The 24,583-nt window shown below is 43.2% G+C and overlaps 1 protein-coding gene across 1 annotated transcript in view; it reads left to right on the forward strand.

Annotated features, from left to right (window-relative positions):
- fndc3ba (fibronectin type III domain containing 3Ba) overlaps positions 1-24,583 on the forward strand; it is a 65,128-nt gene that overhangs the window by 16,528 nt on the left and 24,017 nt on the right. The window contains exons 2-7 of the mRNA XM_053844382.1: positions 4,561-4,706; positions 6,123-6,198; positions 18,799-18,875; positions 21,809-22,040; positions 22,797-22,965; positions 23,049-23,179. Coding sequence (XP_053700357.1) covers positions 4,590-4,706; positions 6,123-6,198; positions 18,799-18,875; positions 21,809-22,040; positions 22,797-22,965; positions 23,049-23,179 — 802 coding nt within the window. The 5' untranslated portion in view covers positions 4,561-4,589. The remainder of the gene's footprint in view (positions 1-4,560; positions 4,707-6,122; positions 6,199-18,798; positions 18,876-21,808; positions 22,041-22,796; positions 22,966-23,048; positions 23,180-24,583) is intronic.

Raw genomic sequence — 24,583 nt, forward strand, 5'->3', positions numbered from 1 at the left:
ACTTTGTGGGGCTCCAGATGCCTGGTGTACGAAGCTTTTAGTATCATAGTATCATGCTTTATAATGCTTTGTTTTAGCGCAGCTTTTTTCTTGTTCATCTTCTTATTGTCCAGAATTATTTTTCTAGTTTCAGCCTTGATTTTCCATCTCATGTTTACTGCTAGATCAACTGTTCAGGTTCATTCCTCTGAAGTGATCGATCCTCAAAAAGTCTTTTTTCCTAACAATGGTTTTCCTAACAAAACCATCTTCACTATCTATTTTATTTCAATATTAACCAAGTCTGGGGTTCTATCAGGTGTGCGATGTGGGAAAATAAAACCTGTGCAACAGAATCGTCTGCACTAATGAATACTGTCATTCCGCCAAGTGGTGGATCTGAACTGGAAGGCGTGATAAAAGGCTGTCCCGTTATTCCAGAAGTGTGTTTGCTCATGGCACGTCGGTTGACGAAAGGAAGTGAGAGGTGTGAAGCTGTGGGCTGGAAGCAAGTCAGACAGTCTGAGCTGGTTGTGAATGTCCATTATGCTTCAACAGGATGGACAAACGGCCGTCATTGGGTGTGTTTGTGTGTACAGGAGTGACGAATGAGGATATGGGTAACTGTCATGAGGCCAGGTTGGTGTCTGAGAATCTAGGTGAGCGCGTCTGAGTGTGCGCACACTCGTGTGACTTCTCGTGTCAAAGCACGTTTTCTGTCCGCCTGGCACTTTCCATCCTGACATTGGGCAGTCTGTCTCCTCAACCTCGCGAGTACACAAACAGTCTCATGCTTGGACAAGTGGATGATTGTCTTGGGCTGTAACATGGATTTTTTTTCCAAATTAATATTTTATCCCTGCGGGGAATCAACAACTTTTTCCTACCACTTTCACCGTACGGTGGAAGCTGTTGCCTGTGTATCTGTGAGGGTTTCCTGATGCTTGAAGTTCCTAACGGCGCCATCTGTCAGGAGGTCACTTCACTTTAAAGCTGGTGATCATCAGAAGCTTCATTCAGTTTCCAAATGATCTGAGATGCTGATGTGCCATACATATACAGAAGTAATAAATGAATGCTTTTTGTCATACACCCGGTCCCTGGAAAATATTGACCAAGGTGAGCTTTAGCGTTTTAGTTAAAAGCAAGGATGGACATGTGAGGTTTGATAATAAATCAGTCGAAGTCGAAGTTTTTTTTTTGCCCGTATGTGTCAATGTGAACATTACAGTTCTGAATATTATAATTATTATTATTATTTTAACTCCGACCCGATCCTCTTTCGTATGTGGATATAAATCGATGGATGTGATGTTCAGGTCGCAGCCAGCTCATGACAGAATCCCAACTGTCTTGGCAGCGAGTTTTGAAAACGGACGTTATAAAATGCTGTGACCAAAACCTGGCTCTTTTCCATTTTAACCTTTGGCTTAAAATATGTTGCGCATGTGCTGGCTCCTGTAGGGAAGCAACTTCAAAATCGCCAGATTCACTCCACCACGAACATCCATGTTTGCAAACACTGAGCATGCTCACTGTGTGTGACGTCTTCGTGAACACTTTCGGGACGTTTAAAGTTCACACTGAAGACGCATACACATTGCAGTTGGTTAGAAATATTAATGCCTTTGCACACTTGGCTTCAAAAGGCAGCGATATACTTAACATCCCGCGATCATATCGCACACAAAGAGTGTATGACTTAGACCCACATGTGGCACTTGTTCAGTGTTCCCTCGTCTATGGTGTCTTTGTATCAACCTCTTGGTGGTTGTGGGCTCAGCCCAGTTGTCTCGTCATTTAGATCGTCTTAAGACTGTCAATGAACCTCATTTTCTTAGAGAAACTAAAGATTACTAAAGCTCTCATCCTCAATGTATAAATACACACACTGACTCCTAGTAATTGTTTAAAAATGTTGTCCTCTGGTTCTTCAGTGTAGTTCCATGATTACCTTCATTTTTTTTTTTAGGCGCAGGCTGAGGAAAATTAGAGGTTATCTGGGAACATTAGGGTTATTTGAAGAGAAGTCTGTCTTGCCCTTGGTTCACTCTCTATTCATCATCTGAGCCCATCCTTCATGTTGCTCCTTTTTTTAATCTCTCCTCTCTCCTCTGCCTCACTCCTCTCGTTTTCCTGGCAGAGTTGAAAGTGGTGTTACCATCTGTCTGTGATGTGTCCTGGAAGCCGTGTGTCTGCCTGTGTGTATTTTCAAGTCGGGATGGCCGGGCTGAGCTGGGAATGGGGTTCAGAAGCAGAGCTGGTTCCGTGAAGGGACGCGGAGCAAAGAGTAGTTAATAGAGAGTGTGAGCATCAGTGAAGTGTTGTGTGGAGACGGTGCAATTTTGCCTTATGTCTGCAAGACCAGTTGACTCAGTGACTTGCAAAGTTAGTGGTTTTAAATGGGGAAAAAATGCACTCTTTTCGATCTCTACTGCAGGAACTTTCTGCTTGCATGTGTTGGCGCTAGGAGCTACTTATTGTTGCCAGTCGCTCTTCAACTGTGACTTAACTCTTCTACTGTGTGTGCGCGTGCGTGTGCGTGTGATCCCATTCTGCACTGAGTTTAACACTAAGATGAGAGTGTGAGAGCTTCAGCTGTCGAGATATTTATCACTGTAACCAACACTGTTTGTGTCTGTTGTTTGACTGCTAGAGACCTGTTGGTTGCTATGATTCTGAGCCAACATGTTTGGCAGATGGTTGGGTCTTTTTCATGACTTCATTAATGTATTTACTCATTAAGACGTGCCTGGTCCTTCAACACATGGAAGCTAAGAACGATGCCTTTCTGCCCTGGAAGAAAGAGAGAAAAAAAGTTTTTGGGATGAAGTTCGAGTTAAACTTGCGTTAGTGCCCCACAATTATTGTGTCATTATAGCTGCTTTTTTACAAATATCATAGATGTCTTTAAAGCGGTACGTTTCTTCTAAGAATTGTAAAGAAAGTCCTCTAATCTCAGTTTCAGGAAATGCCAAACGCTTCTTTAGATTTGATGACTGCAGGGACATGTATTTGTGGTCTTCAACCAGAAAGTATAACATCCTCAAATTAGTGCTCGAGTGCTCATTTCCAAGAGGAAGTGGGATGCTCTGTTGCCCTTCTCTACTAAGAATAGTGCAATTTTAAGCAGAAATATTTTCACTCTAGTGTCTAGCTGAAAATATCAAACAAAAGTTGGCTTCTTCTGTACAGACGACAAATTTACCTGCAGTTTCCACCAGAAACGCCATTTCCTGCATCTTGAGTTATCTTGGGTGAAAGGTCATCCTACCCCCGCTGTGGGTCTACTGGAGAAGTCCAGGACTAAGTCCACCTCTCTTCACGAACTCGAATCTGGTTCGCTGGTGTCCACATCATCTTTTTTTTAGCTGCATGGACTTTGAGCTGAGACAGTGTGAAAAGCCAAGATCCACTGATTTCCGATCGGATCAAGGCTCCTAACCATCTCCAGATTCAGTTTCTCCCAGAACAGCAGCAAACCCATCATCTTCTCGTGTTTATAGGAAAGGACCTCTGGAAGAAATCTGAGAACATGTATAGAAGCAACCAAGTTTGTCCCAGATTTCCTCAATTTAGATTCTTTTGGATCTTCACTCTCCACATTCTTCATGCTGGAGACCATTAACTCTTGCCTCAGTTTATCTGTCTCTTAAATGCTTTAGTTAAATGACTGCATTCATGCACCGCGGTACTGCTCCTTGCACAACAGTGTATGAAGTTGTAACAAGATGGACATAGGCGGCTGGTAAAAACTCGATGGCTACCATTTACGTCTATTTTTTGTCCTAGAAAGTCTCGTTAAGGAATGTTTTCCAACCAAATATGACTGTGGCGTCTGAGAGTTTCATATGTGCATGATGTTTTCAATGGTGATATGTGCAATAGTTGACAGCCGTCTTTAAAACTGACCATAAAGGCAACGCAGCCAGTCAAGAATTGTTCTAACAGAGAAACAAGGAAGCAGAGGGATGGTGTTTGTTTCCGATTTTTTTCTGTGAAAATCACTGCGTTAATCCCCATTATCATTTCCACCTTGTTTCGATGTTTCCAATTCATGTTTTTAATACATTTTATCTCTTCATCTTTAAAAAAAGAGGTCAGCATTCTGAAGGCAGCTATGGTGGTGCGCCTCAATTGTTTCCATGTAGCGGAAACCCTGTAGTAACAATGGTTTAAAAAATGTTACAACCCTTTATTGCGTTATGCTGTACATCATGAAGTATCCAAAGGATAAAATATAGATGTTGGATGATGATCTGTGGAAGCACAAGCACTTCAGGAGTGTGTTGCACTATCATGTTCCATAACTCTGCTGTTGGTGAAATTATGTGGTTGAAGTTAATGTAGGGTAATAATAATGGGTAAAAAGAAATCAGCATGTTGGTTGAGATCCGTGTGCTACATGCTGCTCGAGTCTTCCATAACACTTAGATAAGACAATCCTGACAGAGAAATGGATCGTCGCAGCAGAACAGCTTCACTCTAGCAACAGTTGAGCCTGTGTGAATGTCTTGTCTTGTTTACGTGTCTGAACGTAACTGTTGCTCATCCCCTGTCTCCCTCTCTGTGCTTCCCCAGGTAGGGCAGTTCAGTGAATTTCTCCATGAATGTACGTCACAATGATGATGACAGACCACATTCCACTGGACTTGGCTCAGTCCAACCTCCTGAACAGGGAGGTCCCGCTCATGCCGCACATGGTTAACGGGGATGCAGCTCAGCAGGTAAGCGCACCTCGCTGCTTTACTTTTATCGAGTGCACTTTTTTTTCCTTAAACCCCTTTTTATATTTCTGATTCTAACCTGTACCTTTAAACAATCTCTGCTCTTCCCTTACCGACATCGGCCAGGACATGTTTTCACACCTAAGTTCAGAAAGCTGGTGTTTACTGCAGAACCAAGTGGTAGTTTTCAGCAGTTTTCTACAGCAGTCAAGTATTGACTCAAACTCATGTTGTTATTAAAATACATCCTGGTGTGAATTGAGATATTATGGTATTAACAAGGATATTGAACATCGCTCTGTCTTAACTGCTATTCTGCGTTCCTTTTTTTTATTGTTCTGTATTTTATTGTAGTGCAAATACAGCATCAATTCTGGGGTATTTCCATCAAGAGGGATTTTTCTCACGCCCTTGTGTTATTGTTAACAGATGTTCAAAAGTTAGGCTTTCCTCCATTGTTTACTGTGTGAGGTTTTACTTGTGCTGATTTTCCATATTAAATTAAAAAAAAGAAACCTCATATGCGTGTATTATGCATTTATCTGACAGACAATTGCGTCAGAAGCTACAGACACGTTCCTCGATGTTATGAAACTCAAAAGGCTTTAAAAAAAGGACCGCTTGACATTGGCTTTTGTTTGCCTTACTCCTCCTTGGTAACATCTTCTGGAAAGCAATCGTACGGCCATGTGGTACAGTGAGACATGAGCATTAGCCGCTCGCGCTGCCGTGCTCTTGTATAGGGGTTTTCTCAGTCCGTGGGAAGCGTGGCTTGCACTGTACTATGCTGAGGTTCCCATAGCAACAACAACAGCAGCCGCCGCTGCAGCAGACCAAGCCAGGAAGTGTGTGGATATGTGTGTGTGTCTGAGGGAGTGGAGATGGGCGAGCATGCAGACGCTGAAGGAGGAATACAGGATATGAAGCTTTTACTACAGCACACCTGTGGATTTTAGACTGGGGCTGGCTAGTGTGTGCATGAGTCTGGGCACGCGTGCACCATGGAGGGTCACCTGTTTCATGTCTGCAGCCACGTGTACACTCTGAACCATCTGTATGCGGAGAACATGACGGTAAGGTGGACAAGCGCTCCCCTCGGGCTCAGTCAGCAGATCTGCGGTGAAATGAACAAACGTGTCTCCCGGCTTCCTGCGCTCACCTCTTGCTGCACATCACTTCGTGTGCTGGATTCATGCTTTATTGAGCTGCTGGGGTGTGTTCCACTGGAACAGGCAACTGGTTTCCACCCAATGAGTGTCAACTTGATGCAGTGCAGTCAGGGATCCTCAGATTGTGGTTTGCTGTGTTGGCCGTTTGGCAGTGGGCTGTGGCTGGTTCTGTTTTCTAATTGGTTGAGAATCTCCTTGATGATATACTCTACATGCATTGATTTTTTTTTTCCTTCTTTGGTCACAGGTGATCCTGGTACAGGTCAACCCTGGGGAGACTTTTACCATCAGGGCAGAGGACGGCTCATTGCAATGCATCCAGGGTAGGTCCTCCCACTTTCATGGTTGCATCCTGGCCAAATCTAAATGGGCTGATGACCCATTAGTGACCCAGTCCGAGCCTTGGATCAATATGAAAATGGGCTGAAACTTCACTATGAATTTAATTTACTGACAGACCTCGGTTGTTATAAATGATATTCTGATCCGTCTGCTAATGTTACGATTGTCTACTTGGACTGCGAACTGGTTTTATTGAATTTATGTCATCATTCTAATCTGAATCGATGCATTTCATCACTTGAGCTAGAACAATGGTGTAACTATAGACAGAGGCATGTAAATAAATGTGGACAGCTTTCGAACTGGAAAGTTTCGAATTGTGATTCTAAAATGCAACAGTCTTTCAATATACTATATACCTTGAAGGTTAATGCTCTCTAGGAAATCCAAGCAGCCCCTGGTCATTACTTGGTATGACGTTAATATAATAATAATAATAATAATAATTTCTTAATTCTGTAATACGGCCACCAAACAACAATCAAATTCAGCAGTGAAACATGAGCAAAAATGGTGTGACAAATTCGCTGACCATCCGTTTTATACTGCATGAGAGAATAGTGTTGCCTGGGAGTGTGAAGATCGACAATGAGTTGGAAAGTGATTGTATTTCAGGTAGAAGGAAAGTTGGGGACAGTTGTATGTAGAGGTGTAAGAAAATGTTGATACACTCAAACATCGCGATACCGCAATATTGTATTGATATTTTAAGTCCACTGTATCAATATTTTAAAAAAGCAATGTTAAATTAGCTGCTATTGCAGGACCCTTACTAACATTATACAACTGTGCTCTGGAGTTATATGGTTGATTCAGGCAGATGTTCATTCCTTTGTTTGACTCTGAAATGTACTTGCAGTATCGCAATATATGTTATCGCCTTGCCTGTATGGGGATGTGTATTGTATCTCCAGGTTCCTGGCAATACATCCCGAGTGGTGTTACATTTTTAACTTATGTCTCACGACCGTCTGTAAGAGAGAGACCACCAGGCTGCTCAGTCATACCACACCAGCTGAAAACGCCTGTACAGTGCAATTATCAACCTTTTGTTATATTTACTACTATTGTCGCAGTAAAAGGGTTAAGTGGCTGTGTTTGGTCTGCAGGTCAGGCAGCAGAAAGTTGATAGTTAATATGAGTTACTTGTGTGGATCTGTTGACAAATGTGGTCATTGTTGTTTGGGAAATGTTAAGGAAATGTGCTACACAGAAACCTGTAGCTTGCATTATAACTCACATTTAAAAATGCCTACTGTTATTCCACATTAAAGGCTGTGCTGATGAGTTTTCTGTCCTTGTTATTGACAATATAGCTGCAATGTTATTATTGAACTGGCGACATCACTCAGTGCACCCAGTGCAGAGCTGGTTTTTGACATTCACCAAATGCATCTATGCTCTGTGGCGCTCAACAGACGACTTCTCTTATTGCTTTTTGGATTTATCAATGGACGCAAAGTTGTCATGCTGAATGATAGCGCCACAGTGTTCAGAGTTGGATCTGCATGTAGTAGGTGTGTTGGCCCTCATCCATCCTCTAAGTCAGATATTAGAAGATATAAAAAGACTTGGACACTTACAGACGCATGAAGAGGGTCGGCGGTGGAAGGAATAGGGAATTCCCACAACTCTCGTGGAATTGCATTTCACTTTGATGATGTCAGCGTCATTACTCAGAACCTTTGAAAGGGTGCCTTTGTTTCTCTCCCCCTGTTTCTTCTCCCTCTCTTCCTTGCGTCCCTGAGTGTGTCCTCCAAGTTTTCTTGGTGAGAGTGCACTTTTGGATTTGCTTGCCACAGATTAGATATTGTAACTAATTGCAGATTTGCTCTTCTTTCCACACGCTGGGTAATTGCATTTTTCCTCCCTAAATCGGAGGGATGGGTCAGATCTGGCCTCAGAGGCATGAAGCCAGCTGATGCAGCCCTTGATAGAGAGCGCAGCGTGCAGAGGTAAAATAAGATTTCAAAGAGCCTCCACTATTGGCTTCACAAATGGCACTTTCAGTATTAATATATTTTGAAATTATGATTCTGTTTGCATGGAAAAGTCTACTCATGTGTGTTTTTGGTGTCTCCGACGGCCATATTTCACTTGGCTTTTAGACTGGGACGTGTGGGTTTAAATGCATATATTATTAATGCGGAGGACCACACAGACACAGATACACACATGCAATCTGTGTTTGTGTGGGGCGTCTTCTCGAGGAAGGTCACAGAGTTTAGTAAGAGGTAAAGTGTGTTTTAAAGGTGAACTCGCTGCTCTTGACAGTGACGCAGTGTGATTTAACAGACCTCACAGATCCATGTTTGTGCAAGATTGTGTCGCTCACAAGTGTGTGCGCGAGACGCAGAGATTACAGGGACCGCAGGGCACAGCCAAGAAGCAGCTTTTATATAAAGTAACCTCTGTTTAGCTGCTGCACTGCGGTTCATGCATGCATACACGTACGCACAGTGAAACACAACCTGGCAACCAGAAGAATTGGTTTCATGAATTTGCTCAGGTCTCAGCCCTTGTTTCTTGAGCACTGTTAGATTGATGTGAAGGGCGGCTTGTTAGCCGCGCAGACTCTGAATGCTATTAGCTGGAATTTGCTCTTTTATGTGTGAGGGAACTGGAATTATATGACGCCTGCGAAAATTCCATAACCCCAGGGCCCTTGTGCTTATTTCAGACACTCTCCTTGCACACATTGGGGGATTAGAGTTATTTCTGCTTTCATTTATTTTGTCAATCATTCCCAGTTGTGTGTGCAACAAACCTTCCGTGTACTTTTAAAACATATTGACCGAGTGGCAAGGGTCAGCCTAACCATACTCCCACTTCCAAAACATCTTTCACCATCTCACCGCTCTCATGTGGACACCCCTCACCCCCGCTTCCCTGCCCCCAGTCTTTGCACTCCCTCCCCCAACTAAGACCATTCCCCTGAGCTTTCCCACACTCACATCAAAGGACAAGACTCTAGAGGGTGTGTTAGAGCACCCTGCTCTGGAATGTGTGCGTGTGTGTGTGTTTTACGGTCTTGTTTGGTCTTTGTTGCACTTTATGAGCAATGATGAGGTGGAAGGGGCGCTTGGAGATCAGGAAGTGGTGCCCAGACGGAGTGGATGTGATGTCATGAGTGATGCTGGTCGGTGGCAACTGGGCTTTCTTTGTGCTTGTGTTTTTGGGTACAAGTATGGTGATGGTGGATAAAGAATAGATATGCCTTTATTATATTCCTTTATTTATTACTATTAAGGAAAGCAGGGTGATGTAGAATTGAGTTTGAACCACCAACTTTTCCAATCTAAATCTATAATCTCTGCTTGTGAGGAACAACCTTGAACACCGTTCTCTCTTTGGGTTACAACATTGCCATGGGTTGGATCTAATTTGTTGCGCAGTGTCATTTGCTAAGTCACTGCAGGCCACATATGAGTCTGCAGCCCTATTTTGGACCCCAGACCTTGAGTTTGCCACCTGTGCTCTAGTGCATCCCCTGCAAGCCAAGATTATATCTATATTATGACGTGTAAAAAAAATGGATAAGACTCTGACTCTGGATTAAAACAATATAGTGAATGAGCAAATAAATACAGATGTAAAGAATAAAAATCTAAATTAAAAGAATGTACAGTAAATTTAGATACCAGATATTGCTGAAAAGTATAAAGTTAAGTTTTGCTATGAACAGGAACATTAAAATCACTTGGTTTTCTCAAAAGGAAAAGGTCTGCGTTTCAAAGCCACACATTTATAAGTGGTGCAAGGGCATCACATACGTAGTCTCTGGAAACTCTGTTTGATGTAAAGCTTTGTATCAGATCTGCAATATTCAAGTGCTGTCATGCGGTTGAGGAACATAATTGATTTGAAGACCTGCAATACTGAACGGTGAGTAAAAATTGGGACCCAAGTTCTCCAGTGCTAATATGAAGCAACAGTTTTGACCTATTTTTTGGTATATGTGCACTGTCAATTTAAAAATGTAGTTACTACTGACAAAGGGACAGTCCATTGTTTTTCAAACTACACACCCAACCACACAACTAACTGGTTTTTGGATGAGACAAAAGCTTCTGCAGAGCCATACGAAGGATTATAAAGTAGATTTTATGGACATATTTCTGCCTTCATCTGTGTGTAATATTCTCTCGGCGAGTACTGAAAGCACTGTGCTGAATGATGGCTTGGAAGACCAGCATTACGTTACCTTGTGTTTCAGGATCAAGGCAAGTGTGCTTCTGTCTACCCACTCTCACTATGATATAAGCGGAGAAGACCAGACAATTCCATGTTCTTATTGTGATGAAAAATGCAGCCAGGAGGCACAATGAGTCCTACAAGTTGTTTAATGTGTGCTGCATATGGCGTGCAGTGTAATTATCCTCAGTTTTCTTGTCTGTGGTTTCTGCAGACGTCGTCATGTTTGCACTGTTAATGCCTCTCATCATTTTCACTCCGTCAGTCATGAAAGTTTTAGAATATTTAGATGCTTACCTCAAATATTACCGGACTATTAACCTCTGGCTTTTCTGCGAATTGGATTTGGACTCCGGTCACCATGGGAACGGACTCTCACTCCAGGTGGTGTGTAATGGAATGTGGTGCCTCCGGGCACACTTTTTGTGTGTGTTTGTGTGTGTGTGTTGTGTGCGCGCGCCTTACCTGCAGTTTTCAGGATTTTTGTCTCAGCTCGGGCAAAGAAAGATAGAGGTGGAGTTGATTTGTCACAAAGACGCCTTGACTTCAGTGTGTTTGTTTGAGGTGGAGTGCATTGGTTGTTGCTTCAAGCCCTGCCCTGTGCTCCGATCTAAACTCAGTGCCCTCACTAGTAGGGCATGAAGAGGCAGACAGAGGAAGGAAGGGGGAGCACGAAGTGGAGTGGAAATAAAATGACGAAATGAGGAAAAGGTAGACAGAATTACCGAGGGGATGAAAAAAGTGGGACAAAATGAGAGAATCAGACGCTGCTTGTCTGGTCGTGTCTGATGCCGTCGCGTGCTTTCCCGGGCGAGGCCACTTCCTCTCTGAAATGACCCCAGCCACCCCTGTGCTGTGGAGCCTGCCAGCTCTGGAAAAGGCAGGATCCACAGTCCCACTTCATGCAACATTAGGGTGTTAAGATTTTAGCTGCGGACAAGAAGACTCAGAACAACTGCCTTGTCTTCCCATGTGAGAAAGTGTTTGTGAACAGCAGCTGTGAAGAGTAGCCCTCACAGAATTTTCCAGAGGGAGACTGCTTTTGCAGGGAAAATTCTTGGCTCCCTTGAAGCTCAGGGTACAGCTGGAGCACTTCACCCTCCTCCACCCTCGTTCCCTTCTTTCCGACCTCCTTCACTTCCTCCCATGCCTCTCCGTCTCACCACTTTTTAACCTGTTGCCGTCGTCGTTCACTTATTGGCTCGCCAGCAGGCCAGATTACCTGTCATCAGAACAGTCTCGGACCTTTCAAAGATGGAGCCCTGAATGCTTTAAATCCCAGAATTCTAATCAGGACCAGTCAATCGCTGATCGCAAGAGGCGTTTGACTGCATCACGACTGAAATAGTAAATCCTGTCCAGCACAACTGAATTGGTTTCAGATGCTTGTGTTTACATCATGTGTGTTTATTTCTCACAGAGAAGACCCTGTTTTAAAATTTTTCGGATCATGTGATTTTTTTTCAGTCAGTCGTTCCAACTGTGACTCATGCTGTATGAATGCAGAGATAAAAAAGAAGAGCACAGCTTGTAACCGTTGTGATAATGCTGCCAGTTCTCTTTGACTTTACAATGGTGAAGCAAATAAATGCAATAATCTGACCCCTGAGAGCAGATTGAAGTATCAGAGAGCTTGAAGCCCTTGGTTGCGAGGTGTTTTTGTTGACAAAAAAATACCACTCACTCTCCTAAAAATGTGTATCTAATCCAATCTAATGCGATGATGAATATTTTCCTTAAAGGTTTGAAACTTAAAACTTAAGAGCTGTCAATCTCAGTCATTGCACGGGCATGAAATCACTAAGCTTTTTTGATCAGGATTCAACAACTCCTGTAATGTTTTTAAGGCCAATGTTAGCATCTCGGTGTTGGCTTCAAAACACACAATGAGTTGTTCTCCTTCACCCGAGACTTGCAACACAGGAGACAGGCTGGGTTTCCCCATCTTCCACCTGCTTTAGATTTAAGATTTTTCTCAATTCTAGATTTATGATCTCCGCTTGCTGGGGCGAAACTTGAAGACTTGGCAATGATGTTGCATTGTCTGACATAATTCCCTTAAAACTCTGTACAATATGTACATTTACTGAGAATGGGCTTCCAAGAAGCACCACTCACAACATCCTGTTGGCTTATAAACTCATTCCTGTTTTCTATTTTCTGAGCATATTTTTTTAGTTTGGGAATTCCATGGTTTTTCATCTGGGACAAAGGTCATTGTGGAGCTGAACTTAGTGTGCCAGTTTTAAGCGTTGATGTCTGTTGCTATTGTCTTATGTTGCGGTTCAAGTTTGCCCATTAGGGTGTTGCCTATAAGGATTTAAAGTAGAGGGCAAAGAAGGGAGAAGGAAATGATTATTAAACTGTGGGTCTGTTTACACACCGACAGCTGTTGTGCTTCTCACTCTCTCTGTCAGCCTGTGGACATGAATACTTGATTAGAGAATGGATACAATGAGTCATAGCTGTCTGGATTGTGTACATTTGCATGAGTGTGCATGTAAGTGTTCTCAGTGTGTGTGTGTGAAGGATTAACAAGTGGGATAAATGTAGCTGAATTAGCTGGTAAAATACTCCCTGCATTGTGTGTGTCTTGGATTTATTGAACTAAAAGGCTGTGTTTTCTTGGACAGTGTTTCTGCCAGTGTGACCCTGATATCTGTCAGGGTGAACTACACAAATGTCAGTCCGTTCCAGACACAGGTGTCTTTGTGTGCGGTATGATTGTGGATGTCAGGCTGACACACACAAGCCAAGCGTTTGTCTGTTGAAGTGTCTTCTACAACATCTGCGGGCAGCTGCAAAGGTGTGTTGGTGCTTGTTGGTGATTAAAAGAACAAAGCACGACTGAGCTCAGTGTCCCTCCAGACATTACGTTGGTCTCCTTTGGAGCAGACACAGCGCTCCAAAAAGTAGGTCGGCCGACGGAACCCCTCCCTCTGGGTGGTGAAGAGCAGGGCAAATGGCTTGACTCGGTGGAGGTCGTCACTTGGTACCTTTCTCTGTGTCGAGCCTTGAATTTGCAGTTCTGTGACTGACCGAAATATAAGAAGTACATGGTGTTTGGAAATTAGAAAATAGTTGTTTAAGTCATGAAAATGGTATTATTGGTTGTAAAAGGAGCATTGATCTCTTGGCCATTTCTGCCTAAAGTCCACCGTTAGCTTCATGGCCTTCATAAGATGTAGTCCGCTGCTCCTTTGTGTGCCACCTTGTTGTCAATATTGAGGTCAACAAGCAATTCTATGGAGAATTTAGCCAGGGATCAATAGTAAACATAGTAAAAAGAAGTGGAGAGAGAGCAGTGCCCTGGGGCACCTCGGCATTATTCAACCTGACCTCAGGTTGAAGGTTTCTCATCTGAACAAACAGGGCAACCATGATGTTGTTCACCTCTCGGGCCGGAGGCTTCTCTGGCAGCAGTGATGACTGGCATTGAGCCTCCAGACACACCAACTTTGAACTGGGACTGGTGCACAGGCTGGTTTTGGTCCACAGACTTGTTTTCATGCTGAGTTTTTGGCACCATGCAAAAGATGGCGAGAGATTTTATGAAACATTTTCTTCTGTGGAAGTACAGAGGACTACTACCGTTTGCTTTTTTGATGGTTTGCTTGGAACACGTTTTGACTGACTGATTTAGTTTGTTGGATTTTCTCTTGACATTGTTGCTCGGTGGCACACTTGGCGTCACTGATGCGCATTTCTAAACATGGAGATTATTGTAGCGGTGCTGATGGCGTGTCTGCATTCACAAGCTCCCTGTCTAATCACGACATAGCCTGCAGGCGTGGCAACTCCCTTAGTTGTCATTTAAATTCTCCTTTTAGATTTCTGAACTTTAATGACTCTGTCCTGATAAATACATGATTTTTTTTTTTTTTTTTCACTTACTAGAACATCGGTTGGCAAAGTGCAGCTCAGTGACCCTTTGCCTCTATTCATGTGACCATCCTGAGGTCAAAAGCTCGAAAGAAATTAGAAGAATTACTCATAGCTAAATGTCAATAAAATGTTACGATTTTTAGGCCTTAATTTTTGGTTAAGCTTCCCTTCTTTTAAATTCAAATCTATGAATGAATTATTTTATTATTAATTCTTGTTCTTCAAAATATATATACAGGAAAAATACATAATTCCTTTAGAAAATAATAACAATAAGTCTAAATAATATTTCATCAAATTATATCTGTTAACATAAAATGTTCAAAATTACACTTTTACTGTAACAGTGGCAACTTTTACTGTTACACTTTTACTTCATTGGTCTCCTCATTTCTCACAAGTACATGATGTGGCCCCTTCAGAAAAGTCGTTGCCCGCCCCTGTTGTAAAATGCACTTTGTTCACCTGCTAAATCGTTGTATCCACAAACGCACATTTACAGTGTAATTGATGGATCCATACAGATCAAATATTAAGATGTGACGCTTGTAAATACAGAATGATTCTTCAGTAATAAATGCTTATTCAGGTGTTTAATATGACTTTTTTAATATGACGTTTAATGTGTTGGTGCGTCCTTGTGCGTAAATCATTGTGGCCGTGGCGCAAACAACCGTGGGAGTGTGTGTTACTCCTGGAGCCGTGAGGCCCGATAACATTACCCTGGTGAAGCTTGCATAACTTCCAAGCAACGCCACGTCACAACTGACCCAGACACACAGACGCACACAGACACACTCGCAGGACAGCGAAAGCTATTTTAATCAGACGTCTGTGTATGTCATCTCCTGATAGAGGGAGTATTTGGTGTTCATTTGTTTCTGTAATCTTTATGTGTTTCCTTGGAACTTTTCTGTTGAATTGTTTGGATTTTTTTTTTGTCATGGAGGGGGTGTTTCGTATGTAGGTCAGCACACAAACAGACTGCTTTGGTCTGATACCAACAGCACACACATTCACGTGTTCCCAAGAGGGTCTGTGTTTCCTTTCAATCTGGTAACCACATGTGCCAAACTGAATGAAATGGAGAGAGCTGTTTTGTTTGGAGCCTGGGCTGACCGTTGGCCAATCACATGGCAGAGAGTGATCAATATTAGCCAATGTCAGTGGACCCGCCGTTGGCTTCCAGGACAAATGAATGTATGAGCTCAGGGCTCTCTGCAGTGTGTGTTGTTATTCAGGGGCCCAGTCACAGCTGTCTCTGACAGCTGCATCATGGGAAACATCTGACTAAAGGTTGCATCACCTCCTCCATTTGTGTATTTGAATGTATGTTCAAGCAGCTGGACAGAATCACCATCTCAGTGACGGGCTGTTCTTGGAGACGCGGCGGTGTGTTTTGGTTGACTTGGAGTGTGCGTGTCAATGTTTGGTGATAAAGTTAATTTTAGGCGAGACCAAAAGAGAGGTGCATGTGTGTTCGATTAAAAGTAAGCATCTAGTTGTTTTTTCCTTCAAAGAGCCACATCTTTCACTGTTTTACTTGAATGAGGTTCAACTTGTGGTTCTCTCGTATAACATGAGTCATTTTCCATCAGTGCTTATCTGTTCTCCGCCTGGAGAAAACCTAAACCAAGCTGAACTTCGGGCTGTTCCTGTCCGGCTTCGATAAATTCTAAAGGCAATCATTGGTTCTTTACCTTGAGTGGGTAGTCCTCAAAGGAGAGGTTCCAGGTGGCACCCTTCCTCGGTCAGAGAGAGACAGGCTCTACTTTGAGTCTGTACTGGATCCCTGATTTCAGCCATTTGGTTTAAATTTCGTTTTTTAAATAAAGAACTCGAAAAGATTTAATCATCTCAGTTCAAATTCAGGGATCCTGAGGCTTTGTTTACATGGCGAAGTGGAAATATGGCACAGATATGCCGGCAACTTGGGATGTTGAGCAGTTTACCATGGGGGTTTCCTGCAGTGCTACAAAGTCAGCCACCTTGACATGAACTGCTCTCCACCCTGACTATGTTCTACTGAAGATAATCAGGTTGACAGAGGTATTTTCTTCTGTTCTCACGCACCAAGAATTAAACTCCAAAATAAAATTTAGGGGACATGATCTGTGATGTTTAGAACACGATCCCCATCACCATCTGCACTAACAGTCTTTGTCTGGGGAAAATGTGTGTAATACTTTGTCTCTGAAAGTTCCAACTTTTCACTGTATAAACGGACAGTTCATCTGACGCTAAACATTGTAGGATTCTATTGTTTTATTCTGTGTAAACTGCTTGTAAGACACTTCCAAGATGGAGCTTTGAATGAGTCCGACTGAACAGGTCCACTCAGTCAATGTGACAGTACTTTCCTTTTCCTGCTGTTACATCTTGTTTGTGTAAGATCAGCGTCAAGTAATGTTGAAGTCAGTGCTTTCTCACTTGACCTTGGTTCTGTGATATTAAAATACTATCTTACATTATTACTTTAATTAAGTCTCCTAATTTAGTTTAGCAGATTTTATGAGGACCTTTTGTCTTTCGTTTATGCACACATGTATATTTTCACATCTTCTCATGCGAAAACAAATTTCTGATACAAAAAAAGTTGTTTCTTGACCTTGATTCATGCCCTCTGTCTTTAGTTTTAGCCGTACTTTAGTGAGATTGTAGTCGGGACTAAGCAGCGTATTGCAGTGATGTCATGCCTCATGCAGGATATGGCCTCATAACTGACCTCTGACCTGACCTCGGCGGCAGTCGGAAGTAGAAGGAGCAACAGATGGAACAGGAGAAGGGGGCGGAGCAGCGGGTTTGTTAGCCTGGCTGTCTGGAATTCCTGCAGGATTATGCAGAGGAAGTCCTGACTCCGCTTGTGCTGCTTAGTGCCGAGAAGGAAGTTGCCCTAATGTGTACTGTAAACCACATACAAGAAGTCACAGCACTGCTATACACATCTGCTTTTCTCAATGGCAGTCTCAGAGAGAGAGAGAGAGCGAGAGAGAGTGTGCGTGTGTGCGCGTGCACAGGACAAAGAGTGTCTTGTATTTAAGGGAGGAGCTGTGGGTATTTGGCCTTTTGGGTCCAGTCCTGGGGGCCAGGGTTGGGTACGTGGTAGGAGTGTGTGTGTGCAAAGGAATGCTTCTGTTGGGTGAGTGAAGAACCCAGAAGAAGGTGATACTGGCCAAACACAAGTGTGTGTCTGTATTGGTGTGTGTATGTGCGTGTGTAGACTTGAGGTAGAATGTGCATATTTGGAATAGTGCATGAGCAAGAGTGTGCGATGAGCATCCACAGAAAAAAAGAAGCAAGTTTACTGTGTTCCTTTGTGTGTTTATTCTTGTGCTATTACATTTCTGCTCAAGGACTTGCACATCCCTCGGAGTCAGCAGAGTCAGGAAACTCACCGCACTGGCACACTCTGGGTTTATGTGGCTGCATGCCTCAGTTGTTGTTCAGGGAGGGGATGATCAATGGAAAGACGGCAATATTTAGAAGGTCCTGGAGAATGGGGGGTCGAAAAGGGACCTGTGACGGTGGGATGTACTCCAGGTGAAGACGAGGAAGTAGGGTTGATAAAACACGGAAAAGTAGATTTCCGTTTTGTACACAGAATCTTGGGAAGGGCAAGAATATTCTAGAAAAAGGGAGGTCACTGACTTGGAAAAAAAACAGCATTCATGTATGCTGTGTCGGTGGTAAATTCCCCTTTAATGCTTCGCAGCTTCCTGAATTCTTGACATTTGACTTGTGCCAAGATGGACACACACCACTGAAGCATTTTCGGCGAGGAAGCCCATCTGTGTGTGTGCGTGTGTGTGATTTATTCTAGGGGGCCTGCTTCTGTCCCAGTGGTTACCCAATGACTTTACCAGCCGCAGACCTCCTCCCCTCAAGGAAGAGGGAGATTTTGGGGGAAGATATGGATTCTGGAAAAGTCAACATCATTTTCAATCTGCTAATTCTATTAAATTGTGTTGGTTGTCTGCAGGGATGGGAAGATCACTCACTCTCTTTAATCTGAAAATGATGGATTCATGATCTAAGAATTGATGGTGTTCCTGGTGAACATGCGTTTGAACCAACAACTGATCTTCCTCCCAGCAGACTTCAAAATGGGCTAATAATTGGGGAAACAATAATGTATAATATAATAATAATAAATAAATAAATAAATTGAGATGAATGTATCTTTAAACTGAGCATTTTTTGTCTTCAAAACAAATGGCCACATATAAGCTCAGATATTTTGTTTGTGTTGGGTCTAATGCAATTCTTCATTAAAATTGTTGAAACAATGAAAGGGATTTTTAGTCCTCTCTCGTGGTTAAGAAAGTCTACACAGGCGGTTGATAATTTGTAAATAAAAGGTTCCACATTCATGTCACACTCTTTATCAGTGTGTGTGTGGCCGTGTTTGTATCTCTGCATGTGTTGATTGATGAGTGTTAATGAGAAATGGCATGAAATGAAGCTGCCCTGCTTAGATAAATAAATACTCTCCTCCGTTCCAGGTCCTGCTGAGGTTCCCATGATGTCCCCAAATGGCTCGATACCCCCCATCCACGTACCCCCAGGATACATCTCACAGGTTTGTCTCCAAACACAGCACTTTGCTTGGCACAATGAGTTTTTTCTAGGAGCAGTGATCAACGTATCTTGTGAAGTACTGTTTATATGAGTGCAGATGTTGTTAAGAGTCATATGCGGAGTGACAAAAACACTATGGTGTTGTATCCCATCTACATGAGATAAATTTGTAGCGTACGACCACACACTGGTTGATGCATAGCTTTTGTTTTGATGCCGCCTGCACATTTAAAGGAAAGTTTAAATGCCTCCCATGGAGGATTTCCAAATATTAAGATGTGAAACACAAGAGCTGGCCTGCTTTGTTAAAGGAGTTAGATAGTTCTACTATACAGGCTGTGATTTGACATGATCTCAATGAAGAGTGAGACGTGAAACATCCACTACATTGTAAACGTGCCACAGAAGCACTTGTTTTAATAAAATCCAAGAATGGTTTTTGATCTTCAGAACATGGGGATTGATCTGCTCAAACACTCGGTCAACAGTTTGCTAGTGTTGTTTAGCTTCAAAGGATCGTACAGTTTAGTGAAACAAATGAACGGTACCGAATGGGAGATAAAAACTGTGCCCCTATAGATGAGATGTTGGCAAGCAGGGTGCCAGGGCGTCTTGACACCCTAACTTTAGGTAGAATGCTCTGAAGACACTCCATTTTTAAATATATTTTGCTGATTCACCCCTGATTTCCAGTGTAAGCAACTGTGCTGTGAGCCCGCATTGTTGGGGTGCTTGCAACCATTGCATGATAGATGGTGCACTGTGGGCATTTAAGTGGAACTTGGCCACCAATACCTGTTCTATCGTCGCTCGCCATACAGAAGCACAAAATTCTGAACCAAGAAGGGACCCCTGTGAAGGAATTCTCAGTAAAAACCTGTCAATATTTTTTTAAGATTATGTAAAACATGATGATTCAGCACTCAGAGTTCTTTTTTTTAACCTTTTCCACATCATCCTGACATCCTGGAGCTGTTGAGGTCACCGTGTCCAAAATGGCACCAAAAAGAATAAATCTTGTTTGACATGTTCAGCAGAATAATCGGCAGGAGTGCAACTGAAAAACTCCTCAAACACATCTGTGCGCTTGTGTTGTCAAGCCAATGGATGCCGGGTCATTGCCTCACTGTGGGTGTGTGTTTGTGTAAGTGTGGGTGTATGTGTTAGCAGGGCTCTGTCCAAGTGTGATCGGGAAACACTGTCATTCTTACGTAAACAGGCCAGATTTAGGTGACAGGCTTGGACCAACAGTCAGTCAAGAGCTGCTGTGTTTGTGCGCAACTTTTCCGTGTGTTTCTTTGATGGCATCCCCGACTACAATGTGTGTCAAAATTTGTCCAACTTTTTATTCACCACGCTAGCTTTTTGTGTTTCTAGGAAAGCGCTTAACAATCTGTTTTTGTGCTTCACAAATCTACCTTGACAAAAATATTACCATGTAGTTCATCATTACTTCTGTTGCTGTGTGATCACAAACGTGAAACTTCAGTCTCTGCGTCTTCACTGTGGCCAAGTTTACATGCACACAACAGTCTGGTAAGACAATAGCTCGAAGAAGGACCATAGTCCTAGTTTGCAAATCCTTTGAGAACGGCAGGATGTGAGAAAATTCTCGCCTTGTGAAACCACACGGCGCCGTTCATTGCCTCAGGCAGAAGTGGGTGATGTCTTTGTCCTAACCGTGCCTGGTCATTGAGTGTATTTTTAGATTTTGCATTGGCTGCGAAGGTTTACCGTAAACGGGTGGCGTTTGTAATTGTGGTGAACTGTGAACTTGTGTACTGATGCTACGTCTGGCATTGTTGTCATGAATGTATGCACATCACCATAGAAGCCTAGGTGGCGTGTGTGGTGAAAGTTCCCATGTGCATGGTTTGGATGTTTACGTCTGATGTTGACACCGTCGCGGGTCGCCCGATCTTAATCAAGCTATTAAGTGGATTACCTCAGTATGTTAGTTCAACTGAGAAATTCTCCAACATAGCCAGACAGTCAGTCTGAACAGAGTCAGGCCGAGGCGGTAAACTCTTTTGTGTGGGTCTGTAGGATGCACCCATTTGCGTTCATGCGGGGACTTTCTTTCATTGTAAACACTGTTTTTCTGCTTTGCATTGTAGCGAGAGGGGGGCCAGCTGGGGCTTTTATTTTTTTACTCCTTCTCCCCCTCGTCTCAGACTGATGCTGTAACCCTCTTGCTCAATCGCACCCCGATTTTCACCACTCTTGCTCTGTCTGTTTGGCTCTGGTGTTAAGTTACATCTTCATCTTGTGTGTTGCTCTTCCACTGTTGAGTGTTATTTCATGTTTTTGACCAAGGCTGTGTTGTTATTGTTATTTCTGTTGATGACCAGCCGATGACTTCCTCTCAGCAGGGGTGCTGAGAGTGTGTGTTTGCTCTATGATTGGAATGCAGCCCCATGGAAGTGTGTGAATACTCCGGGTGTGTGTGGGGCCCTGCTTCATGAATATGAATACTTAAGGGAGGAAGGAATTCATGTGGATTCGGGACAGTTCTTCAAGCGTTGTTATCAACGTCTGCCACAGAGATGCATATAAAGTTGTGTTGTCTACAGTGGTTCTTATCCACGCCTCAAAACATCTCTCCAAGTTCTGGAATGATTGTGGTCCTGATAGACAAATGCTAAAACTTTTGACTTTTGGCTATTCCATAACTGCAGTTTCCAGTTGTGGTTATCAGTGTGTTTCAGATTGGATGTGGAAAATATCTGACTACATTTTTTTTCTGCCAATACAAAACATGACAACACTGAAGGTCGATGAGTGTATCATTCCGTCCTGGAAATGCATGTAAATATCAGGTCTAACTACATGTGGCCACCGGGTACTTGATGAACTTGATGCATGATGTTGCTTCAGTTGCCACACATGCATGTGTGCAGGTCGACTCATGTCTTGGTCTTTTCTGTCCCACAGGTCCTGGAGGACACCACGGGGGTCCGTCGAGTGGTGGTGACCCCTCAGTCTCCAGAGTGCTATCCTCCCTCCTACTCTCCGGCTCTCTCGCCCACGCACCACCTCCCACCGTACCTAGCTCACCCCCATTTCATCCCAAACTCTCACTCTTTTTACCCACCCGTCAGCCCCGGTGAGCTGCCCCATCACCAGTACTACCAGCACCATCTGCCTCCTATGTATGGCGACCCAGGTCTGTATCCATGCAAGTGTTTGACATGAAAATTAAAAATGGTTTAATGATTTGATCAGGAGGTGGAGCTCATAGTGACACAGTACATAGTTTCAGTCCTATTTGTAAGGGAGAGTCCCCATCGTTGACCTTTAGGTCAAGTCCTGTTTCTGTTACTATGGGTTTGGATGGGTGACCCCATTTCTCCTGTTTCTATATTACCCCAAAGGATGCACTTTTTGAGTCTCTCAGAATAAATATACCAATAGGACACACGGATAGATGTTAGCATGGCTAGCGAAGATAATATAGGACAGTGGTTCTCAGCTTGTCTGGCTTTGGGCACCACAAGCTATGACCCACATCCTGAAAGAAATTTGAATTTTGTTTAGTCAAAATATATATTAAATGGAGGGAAAGTGTAGCTTGACCCTATCGTATTAAGCAATACATTTCATGGAAAAGTTTGCCCACTGAAATTTGACAATTTATAATTTAAGATATTAGGACACGTCGTAAGTAGGTGTTTAAAGGTGGCCTCATAAAGACTCCATCCAAATGATTGTACCGTGCAACTTCTCGTCATTGTGTCTTTCACCATCGGGTTAGAAACGGGTATAAAAAAAAGCTGTGTTTGAAGGCCCCTTCAAAATGTTTTGATATCCCTACTGATCCATGCTGACTGTGAAGGTGTTGGGTGAATAAACTTTATTATTGTGAGTCAGTTGGAACACAAAATGCCTGCGATCATCACCGAAATATCTTCTTTCGTTCCAGAAATCATTCCAGTTTATGGGATGTCAAACTTCTTAGGCAGTGAAGAGTCGTATGGAAAGCCGCAGCCCAAAAAGATAAAGGATCAGAGACTGGAGCGACAGAACCGCCTCAATTCTCCTCCCAACACAATCTACAAGAGCAGCCTGGGACCCGCACACAACGGATACAGGTAGACACACCAAGTTCATGCGTTGATTCTCCTGACTTGACTTGTTGCAGAGTCTGACGTCGACAACTATTGTGATCTTGCAGCAACAAATCACATACCCCCTCGCTCGGGTCAGTGGGTTTGGGAGGAGGAGTCGGCAGTCCAGGTGGGAAGAAACCAGAGAAGCGACTCCGTAGCAGCCCGCGCAACGGTGAATCAGAGACACACACAGCAGGTAGGATCTCTGGAGATCTGCCGCACGTTTGATGTGTGGCTGAATGGAGGCTTGTCTTTGCACAATACAAAGTAATAATCTCCCAATAAATGAGATGTTGATTAACGCTAGCTTAACTAAATATGATCTCTTTGTACTTTTCAAACTCCACCCATCCCCACACGGACCTTCGCTCAGAACACATAAGAGAGGGATGTGGAACTGTGTCACACAGGTGCAATATTTTAAACTGATCCAAGTTGCAGGTAGAAATAAAACACGTTTGGAGGAAGTAATTTACTGTCCTGTCTGTGTTGGTATTTTTACTCTATTCTTTTGCTGTTTCTCCTCTCTACTGGCTAGAAAATTGGTTCTGTTATTGCTGTGGATCAGTCGACATCGATTGGAGAACTGGTGAACTGAATGAAACCATGTATGTTTGACGTTCTAGCTGCCCACATAAAATGACATGGCTGGTTGCATTTGGCCCTCGGGCCTTGAGTTTGACATGTCAGTTTGAGGAAGAAAATGCTAGAAGAACTTGATGAAGAACTTATGAGGAGACATAATATGGCATCTTGTCTGCTTCATTTTCCAATGGAGAGGAGAAAATAACCCTTTTTCCTCACTGTTTTGTCACTCTCTGTCCCTGTAGAACCTCTGTGTCCCTCCTCAATATTCAAGAGGCCAAGATAAACTGTCATTCATCTCCCTTTCTCACAAACTTAAAAAAAAATGGATGAATGGATGAATGCATCTTTGGTGAGCTGAAGCGATACAGGAGGGGACAGGGATTTAGGTAGGTAGGTAGCCAATGGGGGGAGTGAGGGGTAGTCCGCGTAACCACATAGCTGACCCGTTCCCTGAGCGCTATCATTTTACCTGGGCTACAATACAAGCCTTGTTGGTGAAGGCTGAGCCACAAGGGGATGTCGGGGGGGGGGGGGGGGTGAGAGAGGAGGTGAAGCCGCATACCTGTAGGGTCTTGATGGAGATGAAGGAAACCTTTCAGACCAAGACACCGCAGCTCAGCATTATCACACACACATGCACACACACAGACCCGCTTGTCGTGATGTTCCAGTTATTATGAAGTCTCTCCACGCACCAGTCTGATCGTTTGACTTTGTCCAGCAGGCGGCTGATACAAGGGGACACTGTAGGTGATTGTGGACGTCGTGTCCTTACTGAACCTTCGTGCTATTCACTCTTCACACACAGTTTACCTTCTCATTAAATATTTGGTCTAGTCCTCCTTCCAAAGCCAGAAAAAAAAGTTAAATCCTAAAAATACACACTGACGTCCCAAACTGGACCAAATAAGTTGGAGTCTAGTGAAGAGAGAGATCTTTTTTTTTATTTTGCTCTTTGATGGTTGAAAACCTTCCTAATTGCACACGCTTGAAAACAGTTGGATGAGTAACG

Source organism: Synchiropus splendidus, chromosome 16 (genome assembly GCF_027744825.2).
Source record: "Synchiropus splendidus isolate RoL2022-P1 chromosome 16, RoL_Sspl_1.0, whole genome shotgun sequence".
NCBI lineage: Eukaryota > Metazoa > Chordata > Actinopteri > Syngnathiformes > Callionymidae > Synchiropus > Synchiropus splendidus.